This window comes from Anoplopoma fimbria, chromosome 23 (assembly GCF_027596085.1).
Source record: "Anoplopoma fimbria isolate UVic2021 breed Golden Eagle Sablefish chromosome 23, Afim_UVic_2022, whole genome shotgun sequence".
NCBI lineage: Eukaryota > Metazoa > Chordata > Actinopteri > Perciformes > Anoplopomatidae > Anoplopoma > Anoplopoma fimbria.
The window spans coordinates 13,927,806-13,944,735 of record NC_072471.1 but is presented as its reverse complement, the minus strand read 5'-3'; the positions used below and the strand labels follow the sequence as shown (position 1 = coordinate 13,944,735).

The 16,930-nt window shown below is 41.8% G+C and overlaps 1 protein-coding gene across 1 annotated transcript in view; it reads left to right on the top strand.

Annotated features, from left to right (window-relative positions):
- Positions 1 to 15,519, top strand: part of celsr1a (cadherin EGF LAG seven-pass G-type receptor 1a) — an 85,419-nt gene extending 69,900 nt beyond the window's left edge. Inside the window, exons 18-36 of the mRNA XM_054624576.1 lie at positions 668 to 762; positions 1,076 to 1,285; positions 1,569 to 1,752; positions 1,857 to 2,000; positions 2,106 to 2,289; positions 2,970 to 3,137; positions 3,263 to 3,389; positions 3,495 to 3,695; positions 7,466 to 7,640; positions 8,445 to 8,557; positions 8,770 to 8,849; positions 8,947 to 9,073; positions 9,205 to 9,330; positions 9,445 to 9,581; positions 11,769 to 11,869; positions 12,005 to 12,148; positions 12,471 to 12,740; positions 12,842 to 13,220; positions 13,875 to 15,519. Coding sequence (XP_054480551.1) covers positions 668 to 762; positions 1,076 to 1,285; positions 1,569 to 1,752; positions 1,857 to 2,000; positions 2,106 to 2,289; positions 2,970 to 3,137; positions 3,263 to 3,389; positions 3,495 to 3,695; positions 7,466 to 7,640; positions 8,445 to 8,557; positions 8,770 to 8,849; positions 8,947 to 9,073; positions 9,205 to 9,330; positions 9,445 to 9,581; positions 11,769 to 11,869; positions 12,005 to 12,148; positions 12,471 to 12,740; positions 12,842 to 13,220; positions 13,875 to 13,902 — 2,993 coding nt within the window. The 3' untranslated portion in view covers positions 13,903 to 15,519. The remainder of the gene's footprint in view (positions 1 to 667; positions 763 to 1,075; positions 1,286 to 1,568; positions 1,753 to 1,856; positions 2,001 to 2,105; positions 2,290 to 2,969; positions 3,138 to 3,262; positions 3,390 to 3,494; positions 3,696 to 7,465; positions 7,641 to 8,444; positions 8,558 to 8,769; positions 8,850 to 8,946; positions 9,074 to 9,204; positions 9,331 to 9,444; positions 9,582 to 11,768; positions 11,870 to 12,004; positions 12,149 to 12,470; positions 12,741 to 12,841; positions 13,221 to 13,874) is intronic.
- The last annotated feature ends 1,411 nt before the right edge of the window (positions 15,520 to 16,930 follow it).

The following is a 16,930-nucleotide window of genomic DNA, read 5'->3' as shown; positions in this document are numbered from 1 at the left end:
AGTCGTACTCAAGACTTGTGTTCACTGACCTATTCCTCAGTAAAGCGCTGTCACTTTCCGGGTTACCCCCTTAGATACTGCCGTCACCACGGCGACCCCTTTTGTCGTCTCCCCAGACTCACTGGGGAATTTATATGCTAACACTGCTCGTCGCCTTCGCTTAGCTCCAACTCACTGGCAAGTTCCTCAGCCATCTCTTCCTTTGCAACAATAGCATTAGAAGAGACTTTGCATTTGGATGAAGTCTTTTCTCAAACCGAATCAGACCGGAGCAAATTTCAAATATTAAAAACCACTAAGATAGGAAGTGTTTTACATTTTTCATGTATTTAAACTGTTTTAAACCCCCCTCAAATGTAGTTGCCTGTTCCTTTTTTTGTTAAGCAATGAATAGTGTCTGTAGGTATTCCATTATGATTGCATACGGCCCCAACAACTTTCATTAATACGGTTGGGCAGCTAGTATGGAGCCTGAAAGAAAAAAAAAATCAAAGTACTTTTTGGATATCAGTTCATAACAGTTTACAAATTGTTGTGTTATTGTGCCTTAATATAGTTCATAGAACATATTGTGTGCACTTACATTAATCAATATTTAACTTGCCTTCCTTCTGTATGTCTGTGAAACATCTGCAAGAAACATATTTAAAATCTGTTTTATTTTAAGGTACTGCTATTCGCCACTGCAACGATGAGAAGGGCTGGTTGTCGCCTGAACTCTTCAACTGCACCACGGCCACCTTCGCCCATCTGAAGAAACTGGTGAGTGCTACACAAAAAAACCCATTTATGCTGAGTTGTCAAAAAGGTGTCAGGTGGTCTCAGAAACAAAATGATTAAGCCACTTCTTGGTTCTTACTTCTTTTTAAATTTGAACTGCCTGGATCACCTTCCTGTTTAAAGTATTGCCCCTATTGTGTTTGAACCTGAACCTAATTCTCGAGGCGTGAACTTCTCAAAGCCCCACTAATCCTAGGATTGACCAATTTCTATTATGTTTCATCACACCCACTCAGCTTGCCTTCGCATTGACCTGCTCGTTCTCTTTTTTATCCCCGGCCTTTCTTTCTTCCAGAATGAGGACCTGCGCCGCAACGGCTCCAGGATGGACAGTGAGCGTTCCAAGACCATTGTCCGCATGCTCCAAAGCGCCACCAACAACACCCAGCATTACTACGGCAATGACGTGAAGACCGCCGCCCAGCTGCTGAACCACGTGCTGCAGTACGAGAGCCGGCAGGCAGGGTTCGACCTCACCGCCATGAGGGACGCAGAGTTCAACGAGGTAGAAAAGAAAACTAAGTGGATGCACAGATCAGTTTAGTGGATGGATTCCAACCCCAATTAAATTAAAGTAGCACTTGGAGCACTGGTGGCACACTGCCCTCCACTGGTTGATTCTTACTGGGAGAGCAACTTGATTCATCACTGTAGTTAACTAATAATTCCACCATTGCTTTATTACGACTGTCTTTGCTATATTTCTGTGAGGAATTTACAAAAATCTACAATTAAATGCAAGAAAATACTTCATTCATGCCATTTGCTTCATTTTGGATATTTTCCAGAACTTGGTTCGAGCAGGTAGCGCCATACTGGATCCTGACACCAAGGAGCACTGGGAGCAGATCCAGAAGACTGACGGCGGCACCGCCCATCTGCTGCGCAACTTCGAGGACTACGCCAACACCCTGGCACAGAACGTCAGGAAAACCTACCTGAAACCCTTCACCATCGTCACTGACAACATGAGTGAGTGAAGTAGCGGTGATCACACATTGGGTAACGCGATCCCAACTGACACACGGTCCTCATCATTTGCCTCTGTTTCCCTCTCCTTCCTGCCACTAACCTAGTTCTAACCGTGGACTACTTGGATGTGTCGAACCCGGAGAGGGCGACGCTGCCTCGGTTCCAGGACATCCAGGAGGAATACTCCAAAGAGCTTGGGTCGTCCATCCAATTCCCCCGGTTTGACCTCCGCACTCAGGGCCACAGAGGTATGAGTGCTGGCAGAATCACACCATTTAATGCTTTGAAAATGTGAAAAAAATACACAACTCCAGTCGTAGTCCGTCCATTCATCTCTTGCTATCCCTTTCCAGCAGAGCCCACCCATGGCCCTCCAAGTCAGACAGATTCCCCACAGGAGGAGGAGCACACCCTGTCCGATAGGAGACGCCGCCACCTTGAGCACGCTGCTCCTCTGCCAGTTGCCGTCGTGATAGTGTACAAAACGCTGGGGAAGCTCCTCCCGGAGAGATACGACCCTGACCGCAGGAGTCTGAGGTAGACTGCTGACCGTTTAAGTTTAGGCCTTGTGATGACTTCATCGTCTTCAAATACCTTCCCACATATGTGTTTTTGTCAGACACTGATCACAAGGGTGTGCAGATCAACTTTCTCAGGCACTTTGCTAGGATTAAAGTATGAAGTGTAATCCAGTCAAAGTGTTTAAAACACGGCCTAAAGGAATTGAAAAAGGAGAGCCCTCACGTAATCTGAACTCTTAAATCTCTCTTCTGTACTTTGCAGTGTAATTCATCATATTCTGTAAACGTTGGAAGACATTTTTTTATCTAATGTTCATACAGTACATATCATAATATTTACTTTAGGTGTGTTTAAAGGAACCACCTTATCAGTGCCTATAAAATTATGTTTAGCTATTCAGAAAACTGAGCACAGAGTCTGTGAGGGTTATTTGTCATGTGGGTAGAAAGAGAAAATGTTACAAAGAATATGTTTCTTAGAGAAGATTAAGAAGTTAACTAAAGGATAACAGTGAATATGACCAAATGTAAACACGATTTCAGTCTGTTAAGGTATGGTGGTCTACTACATTAGAGAGAATCTGTGTAATAAAGCCATTAAAAGCAAATTAAAACCTCTTGTAGTGAACTCATTAGAAACTTTAAGTGAATCATTTCAGGTCAAACTTATTTATTTATTTTTTCACGTCTTTCCAGGCTCCCCAACCGTCCCGTGATCAACACAGCCATAGTGAGCGCCACGGTCCACAGTGAGGGTCCGCCTCTTCCTCCCATCCTGGAACCCCCCATCACCTTGGAGTACACCATGCTGGAGACGGAGGAGAGAACCAAACCTGTTTGTGTCTTCTGGAACCACTCCATCGCGTGAGTTGCACCTCTCTTCATTTGCCAATGGGTATTCAGAACCCCAAAGATTAAGATAATACAGCATTTATAATATTTTGGATTTTTTTCTCACTTTCTTCTGTTGTGTGCATTGGTACGTTTAGGATCGGAGGTACAGGCGGCTGGTCTGCTAAAGGCTGTGAGGTGCTCAACAGGAACAACAGCCACATTAGCTGTCAGTGTAACCACATGACCAGCTTCGCCGTGCTCATGGACATTTCCAAGAGAGAGGTATTGACCCGAAAATATATAAATCATCCAACCAAGCTTGCCATTTTCTGCCTTTTGTCTTGTTTACTGACTCCTGACCTGACATCTGGTAACTGTTCTCTGCAGCACGGTGATGTTCTCCCCCTGAAGATTGTCACCTACACCACGGTGTCGGTCTCCCTCTTCCTCCTCCTCCTCACCTTCATCTTGTTGTGCCTCCTTCGCCGGCTCCGCTCCAACCTCCATGCCATACACAGGAACCTGGTAGCGGCGCTCTTCTTCTCTGAGCTCGTCTTCCTGCTCGGCATCAACCAGACTGACAACCCGGTGAGTGTTTAGCCCAAAGGAAATAGACTACATGTAGGTGGAGGGGAGTGTGTACCACCCACCATATTTAAAAAGAGGTTAAGCATGCTTTGGTATAGTCTTCCTGACTAACCTTACACTAGAGCATCATTTCAACTATTTATCCATCACTATTTGACTGTTTATTAATTACTCTCTGTTTGACCAATTACCAATTTCTTTTAAGTCAACAATGTCGACTGTATCTGTAACTGTAAGCTAACTATTTCAACTGATTATCGATTATCTTAACTGTTAATCATTACTTTTACCAACTTTTTAAACAGTTTATCATTTAATTAACTTTAGTGACCACTCTGCTTGCTTAATAACTAATTTCATGCCTTCTTAATTGCAACATGTAGTGTTTTGGTGTTACAGCTGACTCCACTTGAGGGTGGGTGTGTGTGTGTGTAGAAACAACTCAGCACTTCAGTTCATCAGTGGTTTGAGGGATTTTACAGCTGTTACAGGAGTGGTTTGGTGATATTAAACAGCCTTTGCTAGCTTGCTCTTCTTGTGACATTTGGACAGAAAGTCACCTTAGCCAAGTAGTTTGTTACATTACGAATATTTTTTGTCCAGTCTCTGTTCAGGTTGGCCTGTGCTGCACTATGCATAAATCACAGGGTAACATTCTGGGTATTTGGATGGAAAACAACACAGATGCATAGGATTCAGGGACACACTAGTACTTTCCTACACTTGTGGCATGGTGGAACCTGAAGTGGGATAAGGACGTCTTACTCTGATGTTTCCTGTATTAAGACCTGCCAGGCAATATTTGTTTAGCCTGAAGATAAGTGTGGCGTTCACAGGGGCTTTATCAGGCTTAATATGCCAAGGCCTACCTGAGACTATTTCTATTTGACAGATTATGTGTTTTAATGCTGGGCTAATGACTGTAATGGTGAGGAATGTGCTGGTTTTTCCAAAGCCATTTCCCAATATAGCCTCCCATGAGTTGATTTTACTGAACTGCCCCAGCTGGATGTGACTTTGTTACTAAAAAGCTTGCTAATTAAAAAAAGGTGGAATATACATCCTGATTTAGTACAGAGTCAGAAATCAAATTAGCTAATCATGTTAAATTCATAATCTAGTTTGGAGTTGGGTAGGTCACAGTAACGGCCATGAATGTGCACACACATATATAGACATACAGTAAAGGATCAAAAGGTGTGGGAATTCTTTGAAGTCTGCTGAGACAGACATTCAAACTCACATACACACACACACGCACACGCACACCTCTGTGTGTCAGTAGCGGAGACATGCTGTGACTGGTAACTGTCTCCAGAAGCAGGCCTCAGGGCTGTTGGCACTGGCAAAGGTTTCTCAAAACAACTTCTTAGTTTTTACTTGATAAATGTCTTGCGATTCTGTGGTACAGAAAACATCATTAAAATGTTAATTGAGGGTAATCCTGCTTTTATTTAAGAAGATAAAGAAGAATTAAGGCTTGGAAAGCTGAGATAGGCAGACAGATGACGTTGAGATACTTGCATTATTCTTGCATTTTTGGGGTTGTACTCGGATGGTTAGATGCAGTTATTATAGTAAGTTGATTTGAATCAAAGCCTCTGATATTGACACAAATGTCACGTTAATTTGTATTAATTCAACATTGTCTAATTTATCAGATTTTCTATTATGCAAGCACTTTGTTTGATGCATCCTTAGCCTTCCTTAGCTTTCTGTCCAGGTTCAATGCTTCAAACTGAAACATGTTTAAAGCACAACATCTATCATAAGTTCGCTAACACTAGCTAAGATTTAACAACCAAAAGCTACTGGTCATACTAGACCGAGTAAGGCTGTAGCAGCAAAATAATTTAGTGTATTGAATTGATCAGCGGTGCATTCTATTAACTGTGAGTGCAGCTTTTCATTTGAAATAGTAACAAGTAGTACAATGGCATTTTCAAAGATGAATGCCTCAGCTCTGAGTAGTCTAGCCAAACCAGATGCCGACAGTCTTACACAAGACGTCACGAGATCATCAGGCCCAGCTGTCAGTCCAGAATCCCTGTGGCAGGTAGTAACTGCCAACCACCAGCCGTCGAACAGGTGTCCATCTGAGATTAAAGTCCAGTCAATTCAGGTTGCATAGCATATATAATATTTCAGTGGGTCTTACATGCTGCTTTAGAACTGCCTTTTTTTATGAAAAGGTCACAACTCATCACATCAAAACCTGAAGGAAAAAATCACAGAAATAAAAATTGAGAGAATTTAAACCAACTTATGCACCTAAGAACAAAATCTGCCAAACAATTCAGCATCCAGCATCCTTTAGCAGCCTTCATAATGTAAAATATGAGAGCAAAGGGTCCAACAAACCAGGATAAAGATTTGGAGGATGAACATTTACAAGTTCCAGATAAGTTGCAGGAGCCTTTCTTGACGAAATGTTCTGACTCACAATGTTTTGACTGGGATGAGGGGGACTCGAGCACTGACTCACAACACACTGTACTGCATTATCTGCAACTGTATGATTTATTTTAAAAAGACAAAGCCAAATGTGCACAGAGATTTTAAAAAAGTGAAAGAATAAGTTTAATGTGTTTTTTTTTTTTTTCAATCACTCTGAATTCATAAGTGGATTCGTCCTTTATTTTTTAGTTTGAAGCATTGAACCTGGACAGAAAGCTAAGGAAGGCTAAGGATGCATCAAACAAAGTGCTTGCATAATAGAAAATCTGATAAATTAGACAATGTTGAATTAATACAATATAATTTGTGTCAATATCAGAGGCTTTGATTCAAATCAACTTACTATAATGACTGCATCTAACCATCCGAGTACAACCCCAAAAATGCAAGAATAATGCAAGTATCTCAACGTCATCTGTCTGCCTAGCAAGAATCTCAGCTTTCCAAGCCTTAATTCTTCTTTATCTTCTTAAATAAAAGCAGGATTACCCTCAATTAACATTTTAATGATGTTTTCAGAATCGCAAGACATTTATCAAGTGTATCTAGTGTTTAGGTGTGTGTGTGTTTCAACTGTGGAATGCTGTCAGTGTCTGCCCAGGGCCATCGGCAGGATGATTTAGAACCCCGTCAAAGTAGTCTCTCTCTCTCTCTCTCGCTCTCTGATCTTTGCAGCAGCACACCGCATTACTAAAATACAGTATCTCAACCGCTGGGACAATCCCTGACGCACTGCATTCCTCCAATGCAGCAACAGACATGGGAATAGGGAGGGAAGGTAACAAATGAGTGTGGGGATAGGTTAGATCATTACTATCCAACATAAATTGATGAAGTTTGTCATCAACATTTCAGGTATGCTACAATTAGGGCTGCAAATAACATCTATAAAATGGCAAAAAATGTGTCATCAGAATTTCCTGGACTCTGACGAAACATTAACAAATTGCTTGTTTTTACAAATCAACAGTCCAAAATGCAAACATATTTTATTCACAATGCTGTAAAAAAAAAAAAAAGAAAGACAGCAAATACTTACATTTAAGAGGCTGGATTTTAGCTTTTTGGGGCAATTTTTTTAATAAATGTCTAATGACTAATTATTGACTAAATGATGCATCAATTTCTTGTGCATCAACAATATTTTATCAGCTGATAGAAAAAGGAAGGAACAGCAGGGATGGAAAAAAGAACAAAGTTGTGGGCAAAATAACTTATTTTTGTGGATTTTCTTCAAATGTAGACTCATGCTTCTCTTTCTATTCTTCCTCTCTCTCTCTCTCTCTCTCTCTCTCTCTTTAATCTCCCTCCAGTTTGTGTGTACGGTGATAGCCATCCTCCTACACTACTTCTACATGTGCACCTTTGCCTGGATGTTCGTGGAGGGGCTGCACATCTACCGCATGCTGACGGAGCTGCGGAACATCAACCACGGCCACATGAGGTTCTACTACGCCATGGGCTGGGGCATACCGGCCATTATCACTGGTGAGCCACACACACACACACACACACACACACACACACACACACACACACACACACACACACAAACAGACACACATTTACACGCTCAGAAACAAAGAAGTGGAAGATGGCTGTTTGTTGGGGTGCGTTCGTGCTGTGACTCGCCTGTTCTGAAGAGGCCGTAATCCCCGTGGGAAAATGATTGAACACAGAGGAGAAAAGAGAGACATATAATGAGAGACGGACGTTATTTAGATTTTCACAATATGTCAAATAAATACAAAAGCAGTAGCATAAATATCATGTTTAAAAAAGCATCTAATTGTGGTAAAGTTTATGTGTGTGTCAGTGCTGGTAAAATAATCTTGACATGCCGCAAAACCCCTAAATAATTTGTTGATTAATTTGTTTTAAAGCCCAATTAGTAATATTTTTTCAAGCCTGCCTTTTAGTGCACATTTGACTTTACAACCCTTTGATGTCTGATAAGATTGCAGTAATATATTAAATGGTTGGCGATGTGCTGACATGTTTTGGCAGAACTTGATGCCAGCAAAGCTTACCTGATTGGAATTTTGGATGGAGACATAGTGTGAGAGACATATAGAGTTACAGAGTGATACTCACAGAGATCCAAAAAAAAGGATGGACAGATAAGAAATAAAAATGACAATCACGAGTGACTAAGACGATAGAAGGAAAACTGAAATACAAAAAAAAAAGGTTGGTGTCTGCTTGCAATGTGGCACTCCCTCAAAAGGAGGGGGGAATACATGAAACAAGGCATGGAAACAGTTGTAACACTGGTGTTTTGTGTGTTTGTAGGTTTGGCAGTTGGTCTTGACCCTCAGGGTTATGGGAACCCAGATTTCTGCTGGCTTTCTGTCCATGACACACTCATCTGGAGCTTCGCAGGACCCATCTTTGTAGTCGTGCTGGTATGTGACCTTGATTTTAATCAGACCATTAAGTATTGTAGAATAAACCAAAGGAGTAGAAAGTGCTTTCATATCGTTATAAATCATCTAAATGAGTGGAATATAAAGATAAAATACCCCAAAAAAGTGCTAAAAAAGGGCAAATATAAAAGGTAGAAATAAGTGTTTTGTTCACAGAGCCTCTTCCTTCCCTCTTCTTCTTCGCTCTAAAGGTCAACATAGTGATCTTTATTCTGGCTGCAAAGGCTTCATGTGGTCGCAGGCAGAAGGCTATGGAGAAGTCAGGAGCTATGTAAGTCACATTAATAATCCATTATATAGAAAAGTTAATAAGCAGCATAGCTTTTTGGCACTGTGGGAAGCTGATCCATGTGTTTTTCCCTCCTCAGTCCTGCACTTCGAATGGCCTTCCTCCTGCTGCTGCTCATCAGCGCTACCTGGATGCTCGGCCTAATGGCGGTCAACAGCGACGTCATGACCTTCCACTACCTGTTCGCTGCCTTCAGCTGTCTGCAGGTAACACAGCGTTTACGTTCAACCTCATCGGCCATTGACTAGATCGTCACGGACCCTTTTCTATTTGATGATCATCATAAACACTGACTTACTTTACTGTTTTTAACACATCTCTTTTGCTTTCTTCACAGGGAGTCTTCATCTTCTTCTTCCATGTGATCTTGAACAAGGAGGTGAGGAAAAACCTCAAGAACGTCTTAACAGGAAAGAAGAGCGTCCCAGACGAGTCCAGCACCACGAGGGCCTCGTTGCTCACAGTGAGTGAACAGATATACTAATATGGCCCCACGTGTCAATCTTATTACACAAAATTTGTTGTTGTTTTTTTTACATCGTGAGTCAATACAAAGTCATATTTTTCTTCCCTTCAGCGCTCTCTCAACTGCAACAACACGTACACAGAGGACGGCCAGCTGTACCGCTCGGGCATCGGCGAGTCCACCGTCTCCTTGGACAGCACGCTCAGGTCAGCCAAGAGCCGCAGCAGCTACCTGGCATACACACTCAGGTACAACACGCTCACTGACTGCACGGCCGCTTCTACTACACTACTGCATGAGTGTGTATGTCTACGCACGTGTGTCTGTTTGTCCACTTTCTTTATGTTGTCTATCTTGGTTTTCCTCCCAAATGCATCAAATGACTCACACATACTAACTCATCCCCAGCCCCTGATTTATTTTTATATATATATAGGCTCACACACACACACTTTACAGGTATATACACACACACACACACACACACACACACACACACCCTGTTCTTATTATCTGCTTTATCCAAAGCAGGGATAAGTTAAGTTGCTAAGTTTCTCTACATTTTGAGGCTATTGCTTTCCTTTCTTTCACATATGCATGCTGCCACAGAAAGGCACCTGCATTGTACAGTTACTGTGCTTGCATGAGAGATCATGCTGAGACTTGCCAGTGCATGGCGTAAACAGCTTTGTTGCAAAACCCAACACACACACATACAGGAAAAGACATCAATTCTCATTGATATGCAACACGGTAAACAACAACAGCGCCTAATGTAAATCCATCAACACTATCCATACATACTGTCATGTTGTTCTGTGGTTTATATTTTGACAGATTAGGCTGCGAACCTTTTTCATTTAACTTGATACATTATGTGTAGCTATAGGTTTCATGATATGAGTGAGTAAATAAATGTGTGCAAGATTGTTAAAAATGAGAACAAACTTTCAGAGTTCAGAGAAACATTGTTCATACAATTTAATAATTCTACACGTGATAAAGCTTAAACACGCTGAAACAGACGGATAACAAAAATACAATCCAATAAAAAGTATTAAACTTATTAACTGGCAACTCTAATTTTTTATAATAGCTTGTTCTTTTACTTAATACAGTTTAAGCAGTAGATGAACTTACTATGCACTATAATTGTTAATGTGTGCCTGGTTTCTATAATATTGTGTCCACTTCTCCATGCTAACTCTTCACTAGTAGTCATATGTTTAAGCAATAATGCCGCTAACTATTAGTATTATCTCAGTTGTTAAAAAATGTCATAGTTGTAAAGAACAGCAAAATTGTAAAAGTTATGCAGTCTGGCAGTGCCACATAGGAATCTGGTATAATTTATTCAGAAAATTGGTATGGAATGATTTATTATAACAATTTATAACAGCTTTTACGGAAAAGTATGTAACACTTAAGTGACAGCCAGGACAAGTGTATTTCTGATTACACAAAATGTGACATTTTTGAGATATAGCTTTTCCAGGATATATCATCTCAGGCTAATCTTGTACCGCCGTGTGTTTGCGCGTATCACAGACATGTTTTCATCGCAGTGGAGTGGTGTTACATATACCTGCCGTTTTAAAAGAGTTTTACAGTACGAAAGGTGAGGTGTGACTGTACGCCTCGGCTCGTAAAGCTGTCATCTGGGTAATGCGAGCTAACACTAGGGGTCAATGGGAGCGAGAAAAAAAATAAAACGCCAGGAGGGGGAAACGGGGATGGCGTGCTGCCTGTGCGGGAGGCAAAGGGAAGAGGGGGGAGATATAGGGGGAGACAAATATAGAGAGGAGGAAGAAGGACAGAGAGAGAAGATAGGGAGAGATAATAGGAAATAAGGGAGATGGGACTGTACCTGTTTAAGAGGGAATGTGATACAGACACACATACTCCTTCCCTGCAGCCATTGGCACGTCTTCAGCTGCTTCCAAAAGTGTCTCTCAGATCAGCCATCAGACAGGTCAGAGTCTACAGGAGCGTTTTTGCCCTTCAGCCAACATCTAAACCCGACTTGCTTCAGGAAGAATAGGGTGATTCAAGTATAGGTCTTGAATTACCCTCCAATTAATCTTCTATGGTCGACGTTTTGACTTTATTTCTGTTGACGATCGAGCTGCCAGTTTGACTTTAACCTGACGCAAGCACACCTAAACCACAATTTAATATCTGTTTTGGTCTTTGTCGAAGCCATCAACAGAGGCAAGTGTTTTGTAATGAGAGATGTCTGGTGTTTAAAGCTGTCGAACATTAGTTTCAAACCGCGAGTTTGGGCTTGAGTTAACTTCTAGCGACGCTGTACTCCCTGCTCTCTCTCTCTCTTCCTGATCTCCACCTCTTCTTCTCCACTCCCATTTCTCTCTCTCTCTCTCTTTTACTTCCTACTCATCCCTTCCCTTTTCCTGCATCTGTCTTTATCTACGTAGGGAGGAGTCTGGTCAGAAGCCCAGCGTCTCCTCAGGAACAGCCAAAGGACACACAGATCTGGATGGACCTCTGTTCCACAGGAACGGCACCAAGGGAGATGGTGGGTTTTATCCATATGCCGTTATTTACTGACAGAATGAAAGAAACCACTTATTAATTTGCCTGAATAGACAAATGCATGCCTCGGAGCATTTTATTCATAATCTTTATTTCTTCCTCCTTCCCTCCCCGTCAGACTCTGACTCAGACAGTGAGCTGTCAGTCGACGAACACAGCTCCTCCTACGCCTCTTCCCACTCCTCCGACAGCGAGGACGACGACATCGATGTCAAGCCCAAGTGGAACAACGAGAGGCAGCCCGTTCACAGCACCCCTAAAGGTATGTGGGTGCTCCTATTGAGCCTAAACTTGAGGTATAATCAATGGAAGAATGTAACTAGAGTACATTCACTCAATAAAGTACACATTTAAGGCACTTACATGAAATCCTACTTCATACTTCTGCTCCACACAGGAAAGCGGTTCTTTTGACGCCACTATATTTGATTGACAGCTATTATTACTTTTCAGATTCATTTTATGTACAAAATATGCGTGAACTTGCAAAACACGATGCAGTGTTAAAGGTTAAACTACAGAGCAATATAAAAGACATTTAACATTCCTGCTGATTTCAACATGTCTCATTTCCCCTCCACTAGCGGATTCAGTATCCAATCACGTGAAGCCCTACTGGCCAGCAGATGCCACCACAGCCAGTGACAGCGAGGACCCCTGCGGGGCAGAGAGGCTCAGGGTGGAGACCAAGGTGAACGTGGAGCTCCATCAGGAAAACAAGCTCAACCACATCGGGGAGAGAGAGAGGGAGACTCCCCCGGAGAGAGACAACCAAACACCTGGTAATGCCAGAGACGCATCTCCAGCTAGCCAGCCCCACGGCAACAGCAACCACCAACCAGAGCAGAGGAAAGGTGAGAGGAGAGCATGAGAGGAGAGCTTCCCTTTGAATGAAATTGAATAAATTGATTGATTGATCTGATTGACATTGGAATGATCTCTGTGTCCGTCCCAGGTATTTTAAAGAACAAGATCAGCTACCCCCCTCCGCTGACTGACAAGAACATGAAGAACCGTCTGAGGGAGAAGCTGAGCGACTACAACACCCCCACCATCACCTCCCCACCCCCCAACAACAACCACACCTCCTCCTCCCCGGCCCTCTCCTCCGTCAACATCATGACCCCCTCGTCCCGGCCACCCTCGCTGGCCTCCAACGATGGAGGTCGCCCCGGCAACCACGAAAACAGCTCCCTCATCAAGCCCCCCGTCGCCCCGCGGCCGCAGATTTCAACGGGGGCCCCGCCAGCGGGCATCTACCGGGAGACCAACGGTGGAGTGGCGATGCACTTGAAGTCGGGGACGATCAACGGAGACAACGAGTCTGACTCAGAGTGAGTAGTTCCTACTGAGTAGTGTTGGCATGTGACAATGACCCTAATTCCCTTTTCTTTTTTGCATCATTTTTTGTGCTCATAAAAACAAATGAATGAATGCCACCTCAAAAGTGAGTCCTTGTCATTTAACCATGTCCCTGAATCACTTTAAAAAGGATTCAAGATCAATTTGGTCGTGATTTTAAGAGTTTGAAAAAACACTTTCGAGCAACGATACGGTTAAATAACATGAGAGCATTTTGTCAATGGATGAAATAATGCATGTTTCATAATAGTTATTTTATTATATATATATATATTATTATATAATATAATAGTCATTACACTTAGATTTCTTGCCAACAGTTAAATGAGAATATTGATATCACTCCCAGACATGAAAGTGGTATAGATCTTCTCATGTAACTCTATGCAGAAAGGCAAATAATCACATTTCCTTCAGATATAGCCTGAATAATATAACCATCCTTCTGAGATGCTGCATGATGACTTCCTGCATCCCTGCATTCATTTTTTATTAAACATTGCACGTTCTTCCTTTCTTTCTCCTTGCACCCTTCCCCCCCTGCATCCCCCATCCCTCTTCTATCCCTCCCTTTCGTACCATTCTGTTAACAGTGGCAGTAACGAGACTTCGATTTGACCTGTTAGGAAAACTCAGACCAGCCCGCCCTTGTGAGAGGAGGAGCGAAGAACCTGCTGGGGGAGGAAGAAGAAAGGAGGAGAACCGAGAGGACTGGAATAAAAAGAATAGAAAAATTTAAGACGAAGTGCTGCAGATCGGTTGAAAGGAGAGAAAAAGAAGTTCTCCGTGCCTGATCTGTCCATCCGTCCCTCCGCTCATGGTCCCTCTCTTTGGAGAGCAGTATTAATTGCAGACTTTAAGACAAGAAAATAAGCAGAGATAATGAAAAGATGTGAGAAATAAAAAAGGGAATGCCGGACTGTATCATGAGAGGATGCAATGGAGCCACGTGTGCCAAAACCACTGTAGGAAACGGGGAGTCAGAAGATTGAAAAAGCCCTGAAATGGTGTTCCTCCGTGGTGGTGAAGTCGCCCCCTCAATGGGTAATGTTAGGAAAGCTGGAAAAGTCACATCAATAAGCACTGCGCTTGAACCCAGACTCAAATACATGCTGGTACATATGATGTCCAAAAGGATTTCAAGGACTACAAGTCCCTTAATACGTCAGACATAGCACCACCTGTTCTATTGGGACACATCAGACTCTGATACTGGACAGCTCAATCACACACCAAGTGCTCTTCTTTTTTGTTTTGTTTTTTTTACTCAAAGAAAGGCTTCCCCAGCCTCTCAATGCATTTAGAGTGTAATTAACATGTAGATATTGTTAAAGGTGAAGAAGAAATGATCTATTTTGTATTTCAGCTGTAGCGAGGACACGTTTCTAACTAATAATCATCTGCCTGTGTTGAGTTGGGAAAGCTCTGCGATTGTGAAAATCACTTTATATGCTGGTTTACTTCCACTTGAGAACAATCCTGAATCGAGGCCTTACAAAAACAAACACATGCTGTATTGGCCTGTTGTAGGCTTTCCAGAGATTTACAGCATATTCTGCTATACAGACACATGCACACACACACATATGATGGCTGCAAGACTGTTATGTTTGTTTGTGAGAGTGACCTAGAATGTCCCAAGTAGATACGCACACAAGCAGTGAGCATATATGAACATTAATTATGTGAAATGGAGAGGGATTCATCCTCCAGATGAAAACTCTGTTTTTCAGTTCGAGCACTATGAACCAGAAGCCTTCTTTTCCAGTGTCTATCCCGCCTGTTTGTCCAATACAACACACTCCTGGTTACCAATGTCATGAACTACAGTAAATGTGCACATTGGGGTTGGAGTCATTTTTAACTCACTTTTATTCCGGAGAAAGGTAAAAAAAAAAAAAAAAAGACATTTGTTGATCTTTAGTGGCATAAAAATACAGCAGAAGTTAAGAGGTTTTCTCAAGATCTTCGACTTTTAGGCACTAACTTATGGAGGCGTAGTCAAAGCCTTAGGTATAAATAAATGTCTGTCTTCAATGCTGAATTTTTGGATCTGAGTTCAAAGTTGAAATTAAGCCAACTCTTTGCATTTTGCAGCTAACTGAAAGTGTTGTTTACCACTCACTAAATGCCTTCCTACCACTTGTACAACCCCGGTGTTTTCCTTCCCTCCTGTAATCAATGCTTTTGATAAATGTCCTTGTTCTTTTTTTATCGATCCCAGACACTGGAAATGTTTTGTAACATAATGTATATTTATTTTTTATGGTTTTCGAGACACTGGAAAGAAAAGATGATTGCGACTGTAAAATTAAAGACATGATGAATTTTTATCCGCCTTGTGCAGCCTATTACAGCCTATTACATCTCTGTTGCCCGGAAGGAAGAGTGGCCCGTCGAAACACGTATACGCTACTCGAGAAAACCTTTTCGAGCCAACGAGTAATGAGTAACAGAGATTGTTACTCAGTTATTTCACAGTTTTACTACGTAGTAGGTGATCACATGTGGGAAAAGTGTTTCGAGAGAGGTCTTGGGTCCTTACTGGAAACTGGTGGCAACCTGCTATAATAATGGCGTTTCACAATATTGGGATTTTTTGTCTTTAAAAAAAAAATAATTGTGATTTGACTTTGTGAATCAGCCAAAACACTGTAGTTGATTGGCCAAATTTGACTATGTCTTCCTTTTGTATACAATACATAATACATAAGGAGAATTAATGTACAACAACCACTTTAATTCAAAAATGTAGTTTAAAAACCCTGAAAAACTTTATTTTTTTAACCATGAGTGATGGGGTCAAACATCAGTACACAATTTAATGTTCTGTTTTTTTCACAGGAGGGGTTTCAGTATTTGTATTATACCTGTGGTCATCTCACTGGTTTGAATTGGGTGGGGCTCAGATGGAAAAAGGTGATGTCAGCATTCAATGCCTCAATGCCATATGTTTACATGATAAAGTAGTCCTGTTCTCATATCAGGGAAAGAATAAGATTATGGGTGAGAGAGAAGGATGGAGGGACAGATAAATAGACAGAGGTTTGGAATGAATCCAGCAGAGAGGACAGATTTCAAACAGAGGTGCACCCTGAAGTGGTGTACATGCTACATGGAGATGTTGTCCATACAAGGTAATGTATGGGGAGAGCAGTCTTACTGTCTCGATCCGTCCTGTGCCCCTACTATCAGTGAACAGTTTACTGAGAGAGTGTGAGAGGAAGTAAGGTTAAAGGCTGTTCAGTTAAACCTTAAACACAAGAAGCATGTGTTTGTGTTTCAAAGTGAGTGACTGTGTTAATCCCCGTAGAACAATGGTGGAAGCCGCTCTTAACAAATCCCTTCACTTTGATCCAAATCTTTGCAGGGCACACACATTTACACAAAGTCTATGGAAGCATTCCATTACACACACACACACACACACACACCATTGTTCAAGAGACATTTTTCCGTTGAGCAAAAGACTCATCTATTTCTTCAGAAAAGGACTCAAAAAGCAACATCCTACCTACCTGTTCTTTTCCCCATAATGATACAAATCTTATGTTGCATTTATTTAAAAATCCTTGGCCTGAGAGGTAACTAGCCTTATAGCATTTGTGTTTACATTTTGGGAAATACGCTTATTGGCTTTCTTAGCTAACGTAGCTTAGCATAAAGACTTGAAAGAGGGGGA